Source organism: Arvicanthis niloticus, chromosome 9 (genome assembly GCF_011762505.2).
Source record: "Arvicanthis niloticus isolate mArvNil1 chromosome 9, mArvNil1.pat.X, whole genome shotgun sequence".
Classification (NCBI taxonomy): Eukaryota; Metazoa; Chordata; class Mammalia; order Rodentia; family Muridae; genus Arvicanthis; species Arvicanthis niloticus.
Window position 1 is genome coordinate 26,073,607 of NC_047666.1, and position 19,375 is coordinate 26,092,981.

The following is a 19,375-nucleotide window of genomic DNA, read 5'->3' on the forward strand; positions in this document are numbered from 1 at the left end:
AAATATACTTTCCTCCCCTCTCTTTTTGGAGACAGGGCCTATGTAGCCCTGATTGGTCTGGAACTCACAACATAGAGGCCTCAAACTCTGCTTGCCTCTACCTCCTGAGTGCTGGGATTAAATTTATACACCACCACACCTGGCTAATATACACCATTTTGTCCCTATCAGGTCTTCTCTGTCCATATATTCTAGGCAATCTCTGCTCCTAGATGTAGGCCCTCTTCAATCTAGTTTATTGTGTTCTAAAACTGCTTTTTTGTCCCAAGTTTAGGGAGTGTGTCCCTCCTGTAGCACCTTCAATTTTCAGCGCTTCATTTAAGGCCATGAGGCAGAACCAAGTCTGTTCTATAACCTGGGCTCCTCAGCAACACAGCAGTGAAGGTAAAATCTCACTTCCAGGAACCCTCAGAGAGAGGCCCGCACCCCAACCCCCCACCTCCCATCCCGCAGAGAAGCATCAACAAATGTTTATTGTGGGTAACTCCACCCCCCCACCAGGGATTCCTTTGCCTGGGTTTGAACTGCCCTCTCTGGCACTTAATTGTCTATTGTCTTACTCTTGGGTCTAGTGCGGCCTGTAGACACTTTTTGTCCTCCCGTCCAGCATAGACTCAGCTGATGGGTACTTGGTTACTAGGCATTCTCAAACTAAAAACTCAAGAGATTTCCTAATGGGTGTTAAAAGATGCAGTTTTCTGGCTCTGTGTAGCCGACTCAGGAATCTGCATTTTAACACCCTGGCCTGGTCTACATTCCTGGGAGGACCGTCCCACTTAGGCAGGCTTATTTTCTGCAGTAATTAAGTATTGCACACAGCTGAGGAAAATCACGAAATAGCCTTTTGTTTCTGGGCACCTCGCTTGACAGGTGTACATTCTGACAGGCTACTTGCCACAGGTGCATGGCTCCCCACGTGGTCCTCCTGTTGGGGTCATCCCAGACCCTCCAATCCCCACCACCCTGCAGCTGTGGCCCTCCTTCCCACCCTTGTGCTTCCCCTTCCTAGTCCCTGCCCCCTCTCACAACCCTTCCCCCAGAATATTTTATTGTTCCTGGCTAAGTTTTCCCTGCGGGATGGGGGTAGAGGAACAACTGGCTAGATGGACAGGAGGCTCTCCATTCATCCTGTCCTACTGAATGGACAGTTTTTCCACCTGAGAAAACCCTGTATTTTCTACCAGAGAAATGGGCAGAGGCCTCTCTGGAACTCGGTTGGAGATGTCACTCCCAGGAAGAGACCCCGTCTTTTGTAAACATCCCAAAGCAGGCCCAACCTGCCGTTCCTTTGTTGGGGCAGAGGGAGTGGAATCTTAGCGATAAGGCAAGGAAAGCTTGCAAAGAACAAGGGCGGCCCACCCTCCCTCTGGCCTCCAAGCACCCCATACTTAGAAAGGGAAGGGGGAAAGAAAGCAGCAACCCAAGAATTTAAGATAGTAATTCCCAGCTTTCAAATACGAAGCATTTTTAACCAATCCATTTTTTTAATTCTTAAATTCTTGACATTACAGAACTAAACTGAAATTTATTAACATTCCACTCTTACATTTCTTATCGACAAACAGAAAATAAAATCCATGAGCCAAAAAACCCAAACGAAACTAAAAACAGGGAAAAGCTTATAAAACTAAATATGGATCCCAGCATCAACAGCTGAACAGAGAATGTGATTTTTCTTTAAATTCTTAGCGGATGATAAAGTGTAGAAACTGAACACTTACAAATTATTTAAAACCTGGAATCACTGACCAGAAATTACACAGTTGGATCATGGGAAAACAGCAGAAGGGGGTTACGAGCGAACCTACACTGTTCTAGCTGCACCCCATGCCCTTCTCAGAGGAAAGCCTGGCATTGATTAGATACTGAGCCAGGCTAATACTGGCAGCCGAGCCAGTAATGGTGACCTGCCTTCCAGAAGAGCCTTCCACTGGGTTGGCAATTTTGATCTGGGCCCCAGACATCTGGCGGATCTCATTGATGTTAGCGCCTTGGCGCCCGATTATGCAGCCGATTAAGTTATTTGGAATGGTGAGTTCATGGGTGGTTTGAGTAGATGCATCCAAACTTGCCCAATAGCCTTTCACCTCTGGAGAGCTGGAGTCAATTCCGGCGAATCCCGTCCCGCCGTGCATCATGGCAAAGTGAGACTGTTGTCTTGCCACCTGGTTCAGCTTGGCCAGATCCAGCGGAGAAATGGTGTGTTGTCCTTGAATCGAGTAGGCGTCTAGAGGTGGTCCCTCCAGGTCGTGGGTGGCGTGGGGGTAGCCCGCCGCGTCGCTGCAGCGATCTTGGCCGCCCGCGCAGATGACTGGAGAGCTGGCCGGCATGGGCTGGTACGGGATGGTCATGACTCTCCCTTGTGGAGACTGGGAGAGCGTCTCCAGCATGACCAGGCAGATCTGCTTAACACACTCGGTGACCGACTGCGGCACGCCGGCGATAGTGATAGCCCGCTCGGTCGAGTTGGGCAGCATATCCCCTGCCACCTGGACCTGGGCCCCCGTGCTCTCGCGGATCTCCTTGATCTTGCAGCCGCCCTTGCCGATCAGGGAGCCACACTGGGTGGCGGGCACCACCAGCCGAAGGGTGACCGGGGGCCTGCTGGCCGCCGTACTGTTGGTCATGGAGCTGTTGATATCTTCCTCCAGCTTGTCGATGATCATGGCGAAGGCCTTAAAGATGGCATTGGTGGGCCCAGTCAGCGTGATGATTCTCTCCGGGCAGTTCCCCTCCGAGATGTTGATCCGCGCGCCGCTCTCCTCGCGGATCCTCTTCACCGACTCCCCTTTCTTCCCGATGATGCTGCCTACTTCCTTTCCGTGCATCAGCAGCCGAATGGTGAGAGTCACGTTGAGTCCGCTTTCAGTCACACCGGCGTCCATGGCGAGCGGCGGGCGGCGTTCGGGAGTTGGGCTCGTTACGTGGTCAAGTCCTGGGCGGCTGGCGGGGGAGGGGAGGAGTAGGCCCGAACTGCCGGCGCGAGGCGAGCGGGGGCCGCGGGAGCGGGCGGGCGCGGGCGGGAGGCCGCGGCGGCGTCGCAGGACGAGCGGCAGCAGCGGCGGGGGCGAGCGGGGCCGGGAGCGGCGGACGGGCGGGTGGGCGAGGGCGCGGCGGTGGCGACTCCGGCGGCAGCCTCGGCGGTCTGGGCGGGGCGGGAAGCCCGCTTTCAACCCCGCGTACCCTCTGACCCCGGAAGTGCTTTCTGCGCAGGACCCCTAGGAAAAAAAGAGGACCGGCTTTTTTAGGTCACAAGACTGCGCCAGCGCGCGCGATACTTGAGAAAAAAAATAACCCTGTGGCACCACGAGAGGGGAGGAAAAGTACAACGTCGGCAAACCTGGGAATCCGGCAGTGATTGAAAGGGAGCACGTGTTTTGTTAACTCTAGAGGCTCCGGCAGACGACTGGGGAAATTACTATTTTGTGACCGAGACAGATAATGTTTTCCCGCTCCGCCGAAGGGTTCGGTGGCGGAGCGATACAGGCAGCCGCGGAGGCCACTGCAGGCGGTAGCTAGGAAGCCGCGGGTTTAAAACGTGCGCGTGAGATGACCAGGGCGCATGCGCGGGAGGAAGGGGGGGGCGGGAGAGGCCCGCGGTGTCTTCCGGGGGGGAGGGGCGGCGAGGCGCGGCCTGGAGGCCGAGCACGCGCTCTGGTGGGCACGTGGGGCCCCTTCGTCCCCGGCGTCCGGGCGCCTCGTACCAGCCCCCACCTTGGCCTGAGTCCGGTGGCTGCGTCCGCTACGCAGCGAGTCACCCACCCCACCAAGTGCCGCTCGGGCGTACGGTGCTTGGGAGACGTGTTAGGCACACGGGCCGCTCGAAGAATGGCGTCCATTTACATAATGCTTTGTTTGCATTTCGTTGGCTCCTGTTTGTGAAGCCCTCAGAAACCCCACTTCCTGCCCTCGTGCTTTATCTCCCACGAGAGTTTCTGAGACTTTAGAGGGGCAGTGCGCATTGATGGGGTGCCGGCATGGCCCCACACGTCCGCGCTGGCTCGCGGGCCGTCTAGGCCACGCTCTCTGGAGGCCGCCACCCCTCAGCGCGGCCGCCATCTTGGGAGGTCTTCCTGACCGAGCCCTCCCGCCAGGAAATGGCCATCGGTGGAAACGCTGGAGGGCGGCTAGTGATTTCTTTGCCTGCTCCTTGTGCGGCCTCCATAGTCAGCCTAGAGGAGGCCGTGTGAACGTGTTTAATACTACACAGAAAGGGCTAACGTGGCGTTCCTTCGCCCCCCTCACCGCCCCCCCCAGCGGGGAGGGCAGGCAGCCATGATTCCCAACAAAATGGCGACACGTGTTGCCATCGAGAAATTGGGGTGGGTCTGAAAGCTCTAGAACGTGCATTTTATCACGCTCAGAATTTCCCTTAGGATGAAACCGCAAGCTACTTGAAAGGTTTTTTTTTTGTTGTTGTTTTTTGTTTTTTTGTTTTTGGCAGAAGGTTAATGCCTACCTCCCTTGTTGGGCATGAGAATAACTAATATGGCCCAACACGGGTTCTTTTAAAATTGAGTAATGGCTGGCAGGTGTGTCTCTGTGTGTGCGTGTGCCTGTGTGCGGTATCTAACCAAACACCCAAGCATCTAGAAATCTGTTTTCTTAGACGTGGTACAGGTTGTGGTGTAACTGATTAAAGATTGTTAATCGTTATTCAACTGTCCAGTGATTCGCAAGTTCACAATTATGTCCACTTTTATATAGTCAAGAGAAACAGATTGTGCTTGTGAGTTTGCCACACCAGATTCCATTCTAAATATCATATGCAATGTGATTTTTTTTTTTAATTGAAAATTCCCTGAAGTGAAGTGGGTATTTATTTCTCTTTTTTCCCCCAACAGAACAAGACAAACCCAGAGAGATGAAGTGACTGACCCAAGGTTACACAGAATGGAATCTGTATCTTCTGATTTCCCTACTGGTGAGCACCTTTTGCAGATTTTTATTTAAATCAGAGTTTTAGAATTTAATTTTGCAGAGCTGGTCATGAGACATAGGATCTCCCACTTTTTAGCCAAACTGCCTACCACTAAGCCATGTTCCTGTGTTTTTCAGTGCAAAGTCACTATGTAACCCAGCATGCACTGAACTCTGGATCCTGTCCTGTCTCAGCCTCTCAAATATTAGAATTGCAGGCATGTGCCAACACTGGCAGGATTTTAGAATTTAAATGTTGAGGACATGGTAGGAAACACCTTTAGTCCCAGCACTGGGGAAACAGAAACAGGTGGATTTCTGAGAGTTTGAGGCTACCCAGGGCTACACAGTGAGACCCTGTTAACCAAAAAAAAAAAAAAAAAGTTTAAATTGGAGCTTGTCATCTCTAAAGGGGCCACTCAGAAAGCGCATTGCTTCCGTTTGTATGTTCAGTTCCTTCCAGTTATTCCTCATAGTGACATTTATTTAGGCTCAAATATTTTACAAAGACTCTGGGTGAGGGCAGGAAGTGGAAGTGATTCAGTCTAGCCCAGAGGTTCAAGGATCTGTTAATCTGGCCTCATCTGTGGCACGTTTTCCTCCACCTGGCTGTAGGGCAACAAGCAGTTTCCAATGTGACTCTCTTTCCTCAGTTACTCACAGCATGGGTTTCTGGTTTCTCCATCCCAGTTCTTTAAGCAGATAAAATAAGCTATCTTACCTAGCTCCAACCCTCCATTTCTCTGCAAATATTGACAGAGCATAGAGGAGTATTAGATAAATTATCATCTGTGGACTCTTTAATGTAGGCAGTGGGCAATGCAACGAACATGTGCTGAAGTGGCTTGGTCTGTGTAGGTGTCAGGGAGAGAAGAGCTTTTTGATCAAAATTACATTTAGATCATGTGTCAAACTTTTCTATTTTTTTTTTTTTAAAGATATTTATTTATTTTATGTATGTGAGCACACTGTCACTGACACACCAGAAGAGGGCATCAGATTCTATTACAGATGGTTGTAAGCCACCATGTGGTTGCTGAGAATTGAACTTACTCAGGTCCTCTGGAAGAACAGTCAGTGTTCTTAACCTCTGAGTCATCTCTCTAGCCCCTGTCAAACTTTTCAAATTAACATTATCTTAACTCCGGAGACAGCTTTAATAGATACATAGTAGCAGCAATGACAATCCCAGCATGCAGCGCTCAGTGTGTGCTAGGCACTGTTCAGAGCATTGTTAGGTGCCTTAATTCAAGGCTTCTCACACTTTAGAAAGGAAAATATTGTAAGAAATTTAAATGACTCATACATTTGTACACACACACATATCTGTAACAAAATTATCATAAAAGAGAATTGCTACTTGAAATATACTCTAGAAATTTATGCCCATTTCTTTATACTCAAAGAAAACAGGAGCAATTATAATTAATTAAATGTCCATACACAGGTCATGACAGATGTACATATTTAATCTTTTCAGAACATGAAGTAAATGGTGATATTTATATTTTTCAGAGATAAAAGACTTAGTATAGGCCATTTGAATTCAGAAGCTATTATATGTTGAACCCCTAAACTACATATGGATTTTGATGGGTGCCTCTTCTTGCATAGTGACATAGTAGATTAAGGCATTTAAAATATTTGTAAGTACTAAAAAGTCATGTAATAGAGGCAGCCATGGTGGTATACATCTTTAATCCCAGCAGTCTGGAGGCAGTGACAGAGGCAAGTGGATTTCTGAGTTTGAGGGTAGTCTGGTTTACATAGTTAATTCTAGGCCAGCCATAGCTTGTATTTCTAAAGGACAAAGGAAACAAACAAACAAAAAAAAAAAAACCAAAATCAGGTAACACAAAGATGAAATTAGATATAATTAGAGAGTGTCCTGATTCAGAAAATTCTGGTTATTAATTTACCAACTTTAAAACTATTACCTGGGGCTGGAGACATGGCTTAGCAGTTAAGAGTGCCTCTTCTAACGTACCTGCATTTGATTCTTATAACCCAGTTGGTGGCTCGCAACTGTCTATTGACTTCAGTTTTAGGACATTGGACACCTTCTTCTGGTCTCGGGAGGAACCAGGCACGTAAGTGACACACAGACATACATTCAAACAAAAACACCCATACATAAGAAATTTTATTTAAAAACCACATATAATATACAGTTAGAATTTTTCTGGCCCAATTACACTTTTCTTTTTTTGGTTTGTTTGTTTGTTTTTGTTTTTGTTTTTTTTTTTGCTGTTGTTTTTCTTTTTTTTTGTTTGTTTTTTGTTTTTTGTTTTTTGTTTTTTGTTTTTTTCGAGACAGGGTTTCTCTGTGTAGCCCTGGCTGTCCTGGAACTCACTCTGTAGACCAGGTTGACCTTGAACTCAGAAATCTGCCTGCCTCTGCCTCCCAGGTGATGGGATTAAAGGCTTGTGCCACCACTACCCCCAATTAGGCTTTTCATTTAAGTCTACCTATTTAAAGTCTTCTTTTTTTCCTGAAATATTTTCTGATTTCCTCTTTTTTAAAGTTATTTTTAATATTTTTATTTTATGGGAATGTTTTGCCTACATGTGTGTAGGTGTACCCTGTATGTGAAATGCCCAACAAGGCCAGAAAGGATGTAGAACCCCTGGAACTAGAGTTACAGATGCCTGTGAGCTGTTGTGCTCACAGGTACTGGGAATTGAACCTAAGTGAAGAGTCGACAGGACTCATGTGATGAGCTATCTTTCCATCCCCCTGATTTTCTCTTATCTGAATACCTCTAGGACTTAGTGTCTTTCTTCAGTGAAGCTTTCCCTTTACTAGGTCTCCCAACATTCTGCTTCCTCTTTCCTTCTTCCAGAAGACTATTTTCCTTTCAGAGGCCCATATTTTGCTGTGAAGTTGTACAGTGATTTATCAGGTTTTAACATATGCCCTGCAGGCTACAGGAGCATTGGGTGGTCCTGTGATTCAGCACAGAGGGCTCTGGTCTTTAGAGTCTGAGGATCTGTCTTACTTCTGGGATTTATTAGCTGTGAGACTTGTATAATCCAACTGTCTGGGCATCAGTGTTCTCATATCTAAAACAAAAGGCCAACTAATCTCTTTTCTAATTTTATCTTGGGTATGATATTGTTTGATGATGTTGTTTATCCTTTTGGAGGAGGGGGGAATTTTTACCTCAAAAATGAGCAAATTCTTTATTCCCTTAGACCCACACTCCCATGTTCAGAGGAGCAGCCCTTGAAGCTACTGAAATAATGGAACAATGGAGTAGATGGTCCATTATAACTCATCTGTGATTCTTCTCAAATTCAAGTGACCACAGGTTGGTTAAGGGGCTTAACAGGGCTGGGAAGGTGAATCAGGCCTAAAGTTTGTAGTTGAATGTAGTGTTTTGTTCTAAAAACACAGTTTCAACCTTTTTTCACCCTTCAGTTTTATCCAACCTTTGTTAGTGTTATTTTCTTTTATTGTTGTTTTGAGATAAGGTCTCACTGTGTAGTTCTGTCTGGCTCAAAATTACAGTATTCATACCTTTGTCTCTTAAGTGGTATAATCTCACTAAACTGGTTCCTTATTTATCTCTTACTTATTTTTGAGATGGACAGGGTCGAATTATGTAGTTCTGGCTGGCCTAGAACTTAACTATGTAGACCAGACTGGCCTTGAACTCACCTCCATCTGCTTTTGCCTCCATGATGCTGGGATTAAAAGCCTGTGCTTTTTAAAGGTGTAACACCCACTTTTATTTGTTTGAACATTTTTTTGTAGCTGGGCAGTGGTGGCGCACACCTTTAATCCTAGCGCTTGGAAGGTAAGGTAGAGGCAAGTGGATCTCTGAGTTTGAGGCCACCCTGGTCTACAGAGTAAGTTCTGGGACCACCAGGGCTACACAAAGAGAAATCCTGTTTTAACTACCCCCCAAAAAATAAACCACCCCACATTTATTTGTATATGTACATGCTTGTTTGTGTGTAAATGTATTCCAGTTTTTGTAGTGTTCCAGTGTTTGTAGAGGCCAAAACAGGGTGTTAGATCTCCTGTAGCTGGAGTTACAGATTTTTATGAGCCTCTCACAGTGGCCACTGGATCCAGACTCTTGTCCTCTGATAACAAGTGTTTTTAAACACTGAGCCATCTGTCTATCCCTTATTTCATTTTTATTTAAAATAACATTCATGTATACATACCCCACGCACAAATAAAATTACTTAAATAGAAAAAAAACTTTAATTATGTGTATATATGTTTATCTGTGTGGATTGTACACACCAGTGCAGTGCCCACAGAGGCCAGAAGAATAAGTTGATGGATTCCCAGGAGCTGAAGTTATAGGCCATTGTGTACTAATTGATGTTGGTTGCTGGGACTCCAACTTAGGTCCTCTGAGTTATTAACCACTGAGCCATCTCTCTGTTGCCTAAATAACTTAAAAATTTATTATTACTATTTTTTTTTTGTGTGTATGTATATGCTTGTTTGTCTGTATATATACCACATGTGTGTGCAGTACTTGGCAGAAGACAGAAGTATGTGTTGGATCTCCTGGAGGTGGAGTTAAAGGGGACTCCCCTTTAAGCTGCCCATTGTGGGTGCTGTGAACTGAACTTACATCATCTATATGAGCCCAAAGTACTCTTTTTGGTTTTTTCGAGACAGGGTTTCTCTGTGTAGCCCTGGCTGTCCTGGAACTCACTCTGTAGACCAGGCTGGCCTCGAACTCAGAAATCCACCTGCCTCTTCCTTCCAAGCACTGGGATTAAAGGAGTGTGCCACCACTGCCCGGTGCTTTTTTTTTTTTTTTTTTTTTTTTTTTAAAGATTTATTTATTTTATGTATATGAGTACATTGCAGCTATCTTCAGATACACCAGAAGAGGGCAGACACACCAGAAGAGGGCATCAGATCCCATTACAGATGGTTGTAAGCTGCTGTGTGGTTGCTGGAAATTGAACTCAGGACCTCTGGAAGAGCAGTCAGTTCTTTTAACCTCTGAGCCATCTCTCCAACCTGAAAGTACTCTTAACCACTGATCCATTTCTCTAGCCTCTCTTTTGTATTTTTTTTAGACAGGGTTTCACTGTGTAGACCAGGCTGACTTTGAACTTAGAGAGCTGCCTACCTTTGCCTCTGCCTCTGTATCTGCCTCTGCCTCTGGAGTGTTAAAATTAAAGGTATATGCTACCACATCTGGCAAAATAAATAAATAAATAAGTAGATAAATAAAAATTAATAAGGGCTGGAGAGATGGCTCAAAGTTAAGCATACCTGCTGACTGCCCTGTCACCCATGGGTATCTTGTAGCTGCCTATAATTCTGTCTGTGGGCACTAATATACATGTGGTACTTGAACATACACATAGACATGAATAAAATGATTACGACAGGGCTGGGCCATGTAGCTCAGTGGTAGAGTCCTGGCCTGGTATGCCAAGGCCCTGGATTTCATTCCTACCACTCTGCACCCCACCCACAAATAAAGAAAATGTGCACTGAGGAAGTACATCCTGCCTACATTGCAGATTGTAGCAGTTTGGCCTCATGTTTGGGTGACCTGTTTTCTGTTAGGAGGTCATATTAGTATCATACAGAGGTTAGCGTGGTTACATTCTTGCCTCAAGTTCTCCCAGTTGGATATAATGATGCCCACAGATAACCAAATAGTAAGGCATGTGTATGGGTGTGTGGAGGGAACTTAAAGGGAAAGATGAGAATACAATACAGTAGAAAAGATAGGAAGGAAGAGAAGGAAAGGAAAATGCTGAAAGAATAAGGCAGAGAAAAGAAAGTACATGATTGTGGGAGTCATCAGTCCTCCAGCCATACGCACGGGCACCAGAGACAGGAGCTGTTGGCAGGACCACTTCTGGGTAGAGTTTGGATTTTTTTTTTTTTTTTTTTAAGTCAGCTGGCTATGGTGGTACATATCTTTAATCCCAGAGTAAGTTCCAGGATAGCTAGGGTTACAGAGAGAAACTCTGTCTCAAAAAAATAAGAGAGAGAGAGATTTTTTTTTATTTTTTTTTTTGGTTTTTCGAGACAGGGTTTCTCTGTGTAGTCCTGGCTGTCCTGGAACTCACTCTGTAGACCAGGCTAGCCTTGAACTCAGAAATCTGCCTGTCTCTGCCTCCCAAGTGCTGGGATTAAAGGCATGTGCCACCACTGCCCGGCGAGAGATATTTTTTATGTGTATGGATATTTTGTCTGCATGTATGTCTGTGTACTATATGTATGTCTGGTGCCTGTAGAAGGCAGAAGGCATTGGGTCACCTGGAGCTACAGTTATAGAAGGTTGTGAGCTGCCATACGGATGTTGGGAACTCAGATCCTTGTGAAGAACAGCCAGTGCTCCTAACTACTGAGTCACCTCTCCAGCCTCAATTCTCTATTTCCCTTAGTAAGTGGGGATTTTTTTTTCTATCAGTTGGAGAGAAGATTTCTATGCCAGTAATTTTAATACTACCCTAAAATTCCTTTGGTTTATCAGGAAAGATATATTACAAAAATCATAATGAGGACTGAGATGGAGATGTATACCTGTATTTTCAGTACATGGGAGACTGAGGCAGGAGGATCATGAGTTTGAAGCTTGTCTGGGGTATAGTGTGAAACCCTGTCTCAGAAAAATAAGGGGAAAAAAAATCCCAGAAAATATTTTAACTTAAAATTCATTATATTTGGTCAGTATATAATCACTGATTGTTGGATGTGCCTTTAACACTGGGATCTAAGAAAGAATGAAGCCAAGTGGTAGTGACACACCCCTTAATCTAATGGGACGCTGAGGTGAGGATTACTGTAAGATTTTTTTTTTCTCAAACCACTCACTACCTATCCTTTCTCTGTCACCCCACCCTGGTAAAAGAGATTTTTATCTTTGCTTTCCAACTTTTTTTTTTTTTTTTTTTTTTTTTTTTTTATGTGTGTAAGTACATTGTGGCTGTCTTCAGACATACCAGAAGAGGGCATCAGATCCATTACAGATGGTTGTAAGCCACCACGTGATTGCTGGGAATTGAACTCAGGACCTCTGGAAGAGCCATCTCTCTAGCTCCCTGATTTCCAAATTATTAATGGTCCAGAGAAGGAGACAGACAAGCGACCCAGGACAGCATGCTAAAAGTCTTAGGATATAAAATAACAGAGGGTGCAGTGGGAATGCAGAGAAAAGCTTTCCTTTAGCTTTGGAAGGAATCTGAGAAGGATAGGATGACATTTGGAGTCCCACCAGTAAAGTGGATAGAAGGGAGAGTGACACTGGGTAACAGAACAAAGGCAGAAAGAGCACAGTCATTCCAAAGTCATAGCCATCTCAGGAAGGAATGGAAAATGTTCTTGTTACTAATTTTTATTGGTTATTTTTCTGCTGTTTCAGAAGTATGGGCTGTTTATTTATTTGAAGCCAGGTAAAGACCCTGTCTGGCTTCAGACTATGTAATGAAAGATGGCCTTGAACCCCTGATTGTCCACCTCCTGAGTGCTAGGATTATATGCACATATGCCACACCCAATTGATGTAGTTCTGGGATGGAACTCAGGGCTTTGTGCATGTTAGTAAGCACTTTACTAGCTGAGCCATTCTCTAACCCTGGGTCATTAACAGTTAACTATCCTTGCCAGAATGTAGAAAGTGACTGTCTTTATTTTGGAGCAGTACTTACAAGACAAAGATATCTGAGATGTTTTATTTTGAGACAAGGTTTCTCTGAATGGCCTGGAACTTGATATGTAGACCAGGCTGGCCATGAGCTCACAGAAATCCACTGAACTCTGTTTTGAGTCCTGGGATTGAAGATGTGTACCGTCATGCTGGGCTTGCTTTATAAACTCGAGACATAGTCTCAGCAATGTAGTGCAGGTTGGCATCACTGTGTAGTACATGCTGGCCTGGAATATGCCACATAGCCTACAATGATCTTAGTTCTTCTACCTTAGCTTTTGAGTGCTGGGATGTAGGTGTTCTCCACTATGACTGGTTTTTTGTTGTTGTTGTTACTGTTTTTTGTTTGTTTGTTTGTTTAAAGTAAATGAGTCTTTACCTGCTTGTTAATATGTGCACCACATGTGTCTGGTGTCGAAGGAGGTCAGAAGAGTGATTTTCCTCTAGAACTGGAGTTACAGATGGTGGTGAACTACCATATGGATTTGAATCAAAGTCCTGTGTAAGAGCAAGTGCTGTTACACTGAGTCACTGTCAGGGTTGGTTTTTAAGGAAAAGTGTGTATGTAAGCTTAGGTCTTCATATAGTTGGCTAGGACATTTGAGTTAGAAAGACGGGAAAAGAATTAAAGAGAAGGCTGGGCAGTGGTGGCGCACGCCTTTAATCCCAGCACTTGGGAGGCAGAGGCAGGCAGATTTCTGAGTTCGAGGCCAGCCTGGTCTACAGAGTGAGTTCCAGGACAGCCCGGGCTACACAGAGAAACCCTGTCTCAAAAAACTAAAAAAAAAAAAGAATTAAAGAGAAATTGCTGTTTTATTTAGAACAATAGAAATATGTTTCACTAGGTCATTTCTTTGATCCCACCTACTGAGCACACAACTCAGACATTATCAGATACTTGTTTTAGAGATAGTTACTTCAACCAGACAAAGCATTAGTTCAACTTTATTCATTGTTAAAATCTGTTTTCTTTAGGACTACAGAGATAGCTCACAGTTAAGGGCACTGGATGTTTATCCAGAAGAACAGGGTTTAATTCCCAGCACCCATGTGGCACTTAATGGTCTGTAATTCCAGTTCCAGGAGATCTGAAGCCTCTGGCTGTCCTGGAACTCACTCACTCCATAGACCAGGCTGGCCTCCAACTCGGAAATACGCCTGCCTCTGCCTCCCAAGTGCTGGGATTATGCACCACCACTGCCCGGCTCTATTAGAACCTTTTTTTTTTTTTTTTAAAAAAAAAGATCATATTATTAGCACTGATGAGACAGCCTGGTAAGCAGAAGTCTGGAGTTTAGATCCCTAGAACAACATAAACTTCAGAGGAAGGGGTTATGATAGCCATTCTGTAATCCAAGGGCAAGGGAGGTAAAGGTGGGATCCCTGGGGCAAGCTGGCTAGATAGACTAGCTAAATTTGGCAGTAAGAGACCCTGTTCAGTAAGTAATAAAAAGTGAGGAAGGCTTTTTTTTTTTTTTTTTTTTAGCAGGATCTTACTAGCTTGGAACTCAATACACTGACCAGACTGGCCTCAAACTAACAGAGATTTATATGCCTCTGTCTCTTGAATGATGGGATTAAAGGTGTGTGCCACTCTGCCTGTTGAAGAAAATACTTGATGTGTCACCCTCTGGTTTCCACATTCAAGAACACACATGCACACATGCACTCACATTCAAATATATACACTCCTGTTATTAGGTATTAGGTCCCTTGATTCCATCTCTAACATGAAAGAAAAATTCTCATTTTCAGTGTACTTTGTTTGTCTTCTTATCCTTTCTTCCCCTCCCAGACAGAGAGTTACATAGGCCTGGCTGTGGTCTTTCTCACTGTGTAGACCAAGCTGACCTTGAACTCAGAAAGATCCACCTAATTCTACCTCCCAAGTGCTGGGATTGAAGTAAGTCAAACACCACTGTATCCAGCCATACTCTTTCTTTTGGATTCAAGGTCTTACTCTAATGCCCAGATAGATCTCAAACTGATGAGTCTAAGTGATTTTTCTATCTCAGCCTTGAATGTAGCTAAAGTATAGTTGTATGCTAACATGCCTAGCTCAACTTGGGCAACCTGTGACACAGCCGTATCCTCCATCCTGGCCTCTCCTCCGCTCTAGACACTCTTTTCTAGTAGTTATGGCTGCTTACGTACTTGCTGTTGTAGTCTTGAGTCTCTGTGACTGTCAGTTTCTGTGCCTATGGCAAATGAGACTCTTCTTGTGAGGATTAAGTGATGAATATGTAAGTTTTGAGATTAGGAAAATAAAAAGAGGAAGAGGGTAGAAATTATTTGAGTATTAGAAAATATACCTCTGCCTTGTTTTGGAAAAACTGTAAGAGTGTAAGTATAAGTATTTATTTTCTTAAGAGAGTAACACAAGGGCTTTTTGTTGTTGTATTTGATGTGAGACTCACTGGGTCCCATCGAGCCTTGCCTGGCATTGACCTTACTAGATAGCTAAAGAACATCACAGACTCCTGATCCTCCTGCATCAGCTGTCCCAGGGCTTTGTACCAGTATGCCCAGTTCACTATGTTTTGTTTTTAAAACTTTTAACATTTGTTTTTATGTGTATGCATGTATATATGCCATATAGTTCACATGGTGCCACAGGATGTGTGGAGGTCAGAGCACACTTGTAAGAGTTGTTTATATCCATCTACCATGTGGGTCCTAGGACTCAAGCTCAGATTGCCAGTCTTTGTAGCAGGTGCCTTTATTTACTGAGCTATCCCAATGGCCCTTAGTTTTTCAGACAGTTTGTTGTGTAATCTAGATTGCCTTGAAGGCTCCATCTTTTTGCCTTAGTTTCCTGAGTGCTGGATTACCTATGCTTCAATATGCCTACCTGGTGCGCTCTCTCTCTCTCTCTCTCTCTCTCTCTCTCTCTCTCTCTCTGTCTGTCTGTCTGTCTCCCTCCTCCCCCCTTGTGTGTGTGTGTGTATGTGTGCCTATGAGTTGGGGGATGAGGTGGGAGGGTTGTATGTGCATGTGTGTATGGAGTCTGTGTACCTGTGCACATGTGTATACAGGCCAGAGAAAGGCTTTGCCTGTCTTCTTTTATCATTCTCTACCAAGTTTCTTTGAGACAAGGTCTCTTCCTGAACTTTTTTTAGTTAGGATGGCAGCCAACTAGTACCAGTGAGATCTTCCTATCTTTTTTTTTGCAAAGTCTTCGCCAGACTTTTACAGGTCTTTACCCTTGTTACACAGGGACTGGGATCTAAGATCAGTCCTCATAGTTACATAGCAATTCTGAACCACTCAACCATTTTTCCAGCTCCTGGAGTGGATATTTTTAATAAATATTTCCTTTTCTCTCTATGCAAGTAATCCTTGTATTGAAAATGAAGAAACGAAGTACTAGAACCAAATCCAAACTGCTCAGTGAGCTGAAAACTAGGTAGGTATTCTGGCTAATTTTTATTGTCAATTTGACACAAACTAGAATCCTCTAGGATGAGGGTACCTCAGTTGAAGAATTGCCTCAGTCAGAATAGCCTGTGTCTGTGAGAGATTTTTTTTTTTTTTTTTTTTTTTTTTTTTTTTTTTTTTTTTTTTTTTTTGAGACAGGGTTTCTTTGTGTAGTCCTGGCTGTCCTGGAACTCACTCTGTAGACCAGGCTGTCCTCGAACTCAGAAATCTACCTGCCTCTGCCTCCCAAGTGCTGGGATTAAAGGTGTGCACCACTACTGCCCAATGAGAAGATGTCTTAATTGATGGGAAAGGGTTCTGCCCAAAATGGACAGAGGTGGGCCTGAGCTGTATAAGAAAAGTATAAGGGCTGGAGAGATGGCTCATTGGTTAAGAGTACAGTGGCTATTCTTCCAGAGATCTTGAGTTCAATTCCCAGCAACCACATGGTGGCTCACAACCATTTATACTGGGATCTGAGATCTGATGCCCTCTTCTGGCATGCACATGTACATGCAGATAGAGTACTCAAGAAGGAAAGAAAGAAAGAAAAAGAAAGCTAGCTGAGTCTGAGTAAGAGAACAGGAAGTACATTCCTCTATAGTTTCTTCTTTAGCTCTTGCTTGAGTTTCTGCCCTGAATTCCCCTAAATGAAGGACTATGACCTGGCAGTAGAAGTTGATTAAGCTCTTTCCATCTAATGTTGTGTTTGCTTAGAGTGTTTGGTCACAGCAACAGAAGATCAAACTGTTTTTTTCCTTTAGTGAAGGTGGGATCAGAATTACAGGAACAATTTTAGCTGCTGTCACAGTAGTCTTCCCGAGACCCTGTGCTGAGCCCTTTATGGAGTTGCTCTTGTTTCAACACATAGCCACTCCTGTTGGGACTTGGAGAGGCAGAATAGTTGAAGACATGAACACAGGCTCCGGGAGCAAGCCTTTTACACAGACATTTCAACTTTATCAGTAACTGTATGGCCTTGAGCAGTTCTATAAAATGAATTACATAGCCAGGCACAGTGCTTGACCTAGTATTCAGTAAATAGGATGTGCTTCCCAAATGTCTTGTCGTAATTGCAGTGTAGTTCTTACAGACCAGTAAGTATAGCCCAGAGAAAGGTAAGTTCATTTGTATAAGCCACACAGCATATAGAGGATGGACTGAAGTTTGTCCTAAGCAGTTGGACTTAAGAGCTTTTGCTGTTAATCATTCTGCTGTATCACTTTTGAGGATGTGAGAGACTGTACCAGAGAGATGTATCTTGCTGATCTTAATGAGTCTGCTGTTTTGGATGTGCTTGTGTTCTGTCCTCCTGACCATCCTGACCATCCTGTATGATTTTAAGCATCTTACTCTGCCTGTGTTCTGTTCTGAGGGGGTTCTTCCCAAGATGCAGAGAAACGTTGTTGTCCAAAGGACACTAGAAGTAGGAGCTGAGTAAAGACGTGTATCTTAGTGTTTGTTGTAGTGTTCTTTGGACTAGAAGTAGGACTGTGTCTCTTGTTGGGTTTATCGTTGTTGTTCATTTATCTATCTATCTAGATATCTATCTATCTATCTATCTATCTATCTATCTATCTATCTATCTATTTATTTTTTGGTTTTTCAAGACAGGGTTTCTCTGTGTAGCCCTGGCTATCCTGGAACTCACTTTGTAGACCAGGCTGGCCTCGAACTCAGAAATCTGCCTGCCTCTGCCTCCCAAGTGCTGGGATTAAAGGCGTGCGCCACCACTGCCCGGCCATTGTTGTTGTTCTTATGTACCTCTTAGGCATATGTGTGTGTGTCTTTGTTTGTTTGTGCGAGTGCGCAGGTGTGGAGGCCAGAAATAGATGTTGGGTCCCTCTGGAGATGGAGTTGTGAGCCACCCGATGTGGCTGCTGAAACTGAACTCAGGTCCTTTACAAGAGCAAGTCCCTTTAACCACTGAGCGCTATCTGTTCAGCTCTTGGTCTGTTCAGATGCAGCTAGTAATGTTGAGAAGCAAAGCAGTCAGTGGGCACACAGAAGACTTTGATGTGGACTTCACATGCATTTGTCTTGTTTAATCCTTAAACCTGTAAATAGTCACTCTTGTTCTGTAGTATGTGAAGAGGGTTAGGAGAGGGTTCGGAGGCTCACTCACAGCCACATGGTTAGTAGTGGTAGAACTGGGATTTGAGCAAAGTAGTCCAGCTCCAGAGTCCCTGCTCTTAGTCTCTGTACTCTGCTGCCCTGTAGTAGTGCAGGTTGAATAACCTATATCTGCCATACTAAGGACTAAAAATATTTTTTATTTCTTTTTTCAACATTTGTAAGGTTTCTTTACCTCTGCTCCCTCCCTCCTCTCTTCCTTTCTTTCAACCAATTGAGTATCCCCTAATCCAAAAAACTCGAAAAAGTGTGTTGCATAGTTGTGTGACTTAGGAGACAGTAGAGGACTGGAGAAATGGCTCAGTGGATTAAAAACATCGTTTTTCTTTTCCTGTAAAATGGGAAGACTTTGGCCACAGGAATAAGGGCCTACAATAACTGTGCTTGACTTTGTTTCAACTTACACCTTGGACTTCACTTTTAGCCTTCTTGCTCTCATGTAGCAAACAAAGTGCTGGGTCTAGAGAGTCCCTGAGGTCCTTTTGAATGCTGACTGACAATTAAAAGGAGGGTAGCACTATTCAGCACCTGAGATTGGAGCAAGACACTTGTAAAGTCAAAGGTGGTCTGTTTCAAGGCATAGGAGATGCCAACTTTTAAGGCAAGGGTTGAGTACCCCATGAGCAAGGCAGCTCTGGCTCTTTCTGAGGCTGGTTGCCAAGGGAACTCAGATTCTGGTTAGTAACAGCCAGGGACACTTTGGCTGAGGTTTGGGTAAGGTTAACTAAAGCAGGCAAGTCATCCCCTCCCCTCCCCCTCCCCCACCCCTCCCCTCCCCTCCCCCTCCCCTCCCCCTCCCCTCCCCCCTCCCCTCCCCTCCCCTTCCCCTCCCCTTCCCCTCCTCTCCCCTCCCTTCCTTGTCTTTTCAAACTGTTGCTTTTCTATCCTTTTGTGTGTACAGCACTGTTTTAAGTACTTGACTAATATCCTATATGTCTTTATAGTAATCTTAAAAGAGTAGTGACTGCTAAGGAAAGTTTGCAGATGACAAAGCTGAGGGAAATAGGGAAATAGAGTTCAGTAATGTGTTCACATTTGCTTGGATGGTAATGTCACATCTGTGCCTCTAGCCAGGCATCTCTATCTCTAGGAATATAGGCATGTATCATCATGCCTGATTTATTTCCTGATAATATTTTTCTCTTTGGCAAAACATTATTTCTCTCTTTTTCTTTTTTTGAGACATGGTTGGTTCTGCTGCCTAGACTTAACAGTTTAGAGGTCCCCATGGAGTCACCATGGAGTCACCATGATGTCAGG

General features: G+C 44.4%; 1 protein-coding gene and 1 long non-coding RNA gene across 16 annotated transcripts in view; one reads left to right on the top strand and one right to left on the bottom strand.

Annotated features, from left to right (window-relative positions):
• Positions 1-1,462: 1,462 nt before the first annotated feature.
• On the bottom strand, positions 1,463-3,147 carry Pcbp1 (poly(rC) binding protein 1). The gene has a single exon (XM_034512429.2). The coding sequence runs from the start codon at positions 2,883-2,885 to the stop codon at positions 1,815-1,817; it is 1,071 nt and encodes a 356-aa protein (XP_034368320.1). The 5' UTR covers positions 2,886-3,147; the 3' UTR covers positions 1,463-1,814.
• Positions 3,148-3,594: 447 nt separating this feature from the next.
• LOC117715188 (uncharacterized) overlaps positions 3,595-19,375 on the top strand; it is a 54,773-nt gene continuing 38,992 nt past the window's right edge. For 4 of the 15 annotated variants that reach the window (XR_013112492.1, XR_013112488.1, XR_013112495.1 and 1 more), the window contains exons 1-4: positions 3,664-4,401; positions 4,845-4,924; positions 6,932-7,010; positions 8,115-8,230. This is a non-coding gene — a long non-coding RNA (uncharacterized LOC117715188). The other 11 variants (XR_013112485.1, XR_013112484.1, XR_013112487.1 and 8 more) reach the window with 8 other exon arrangements.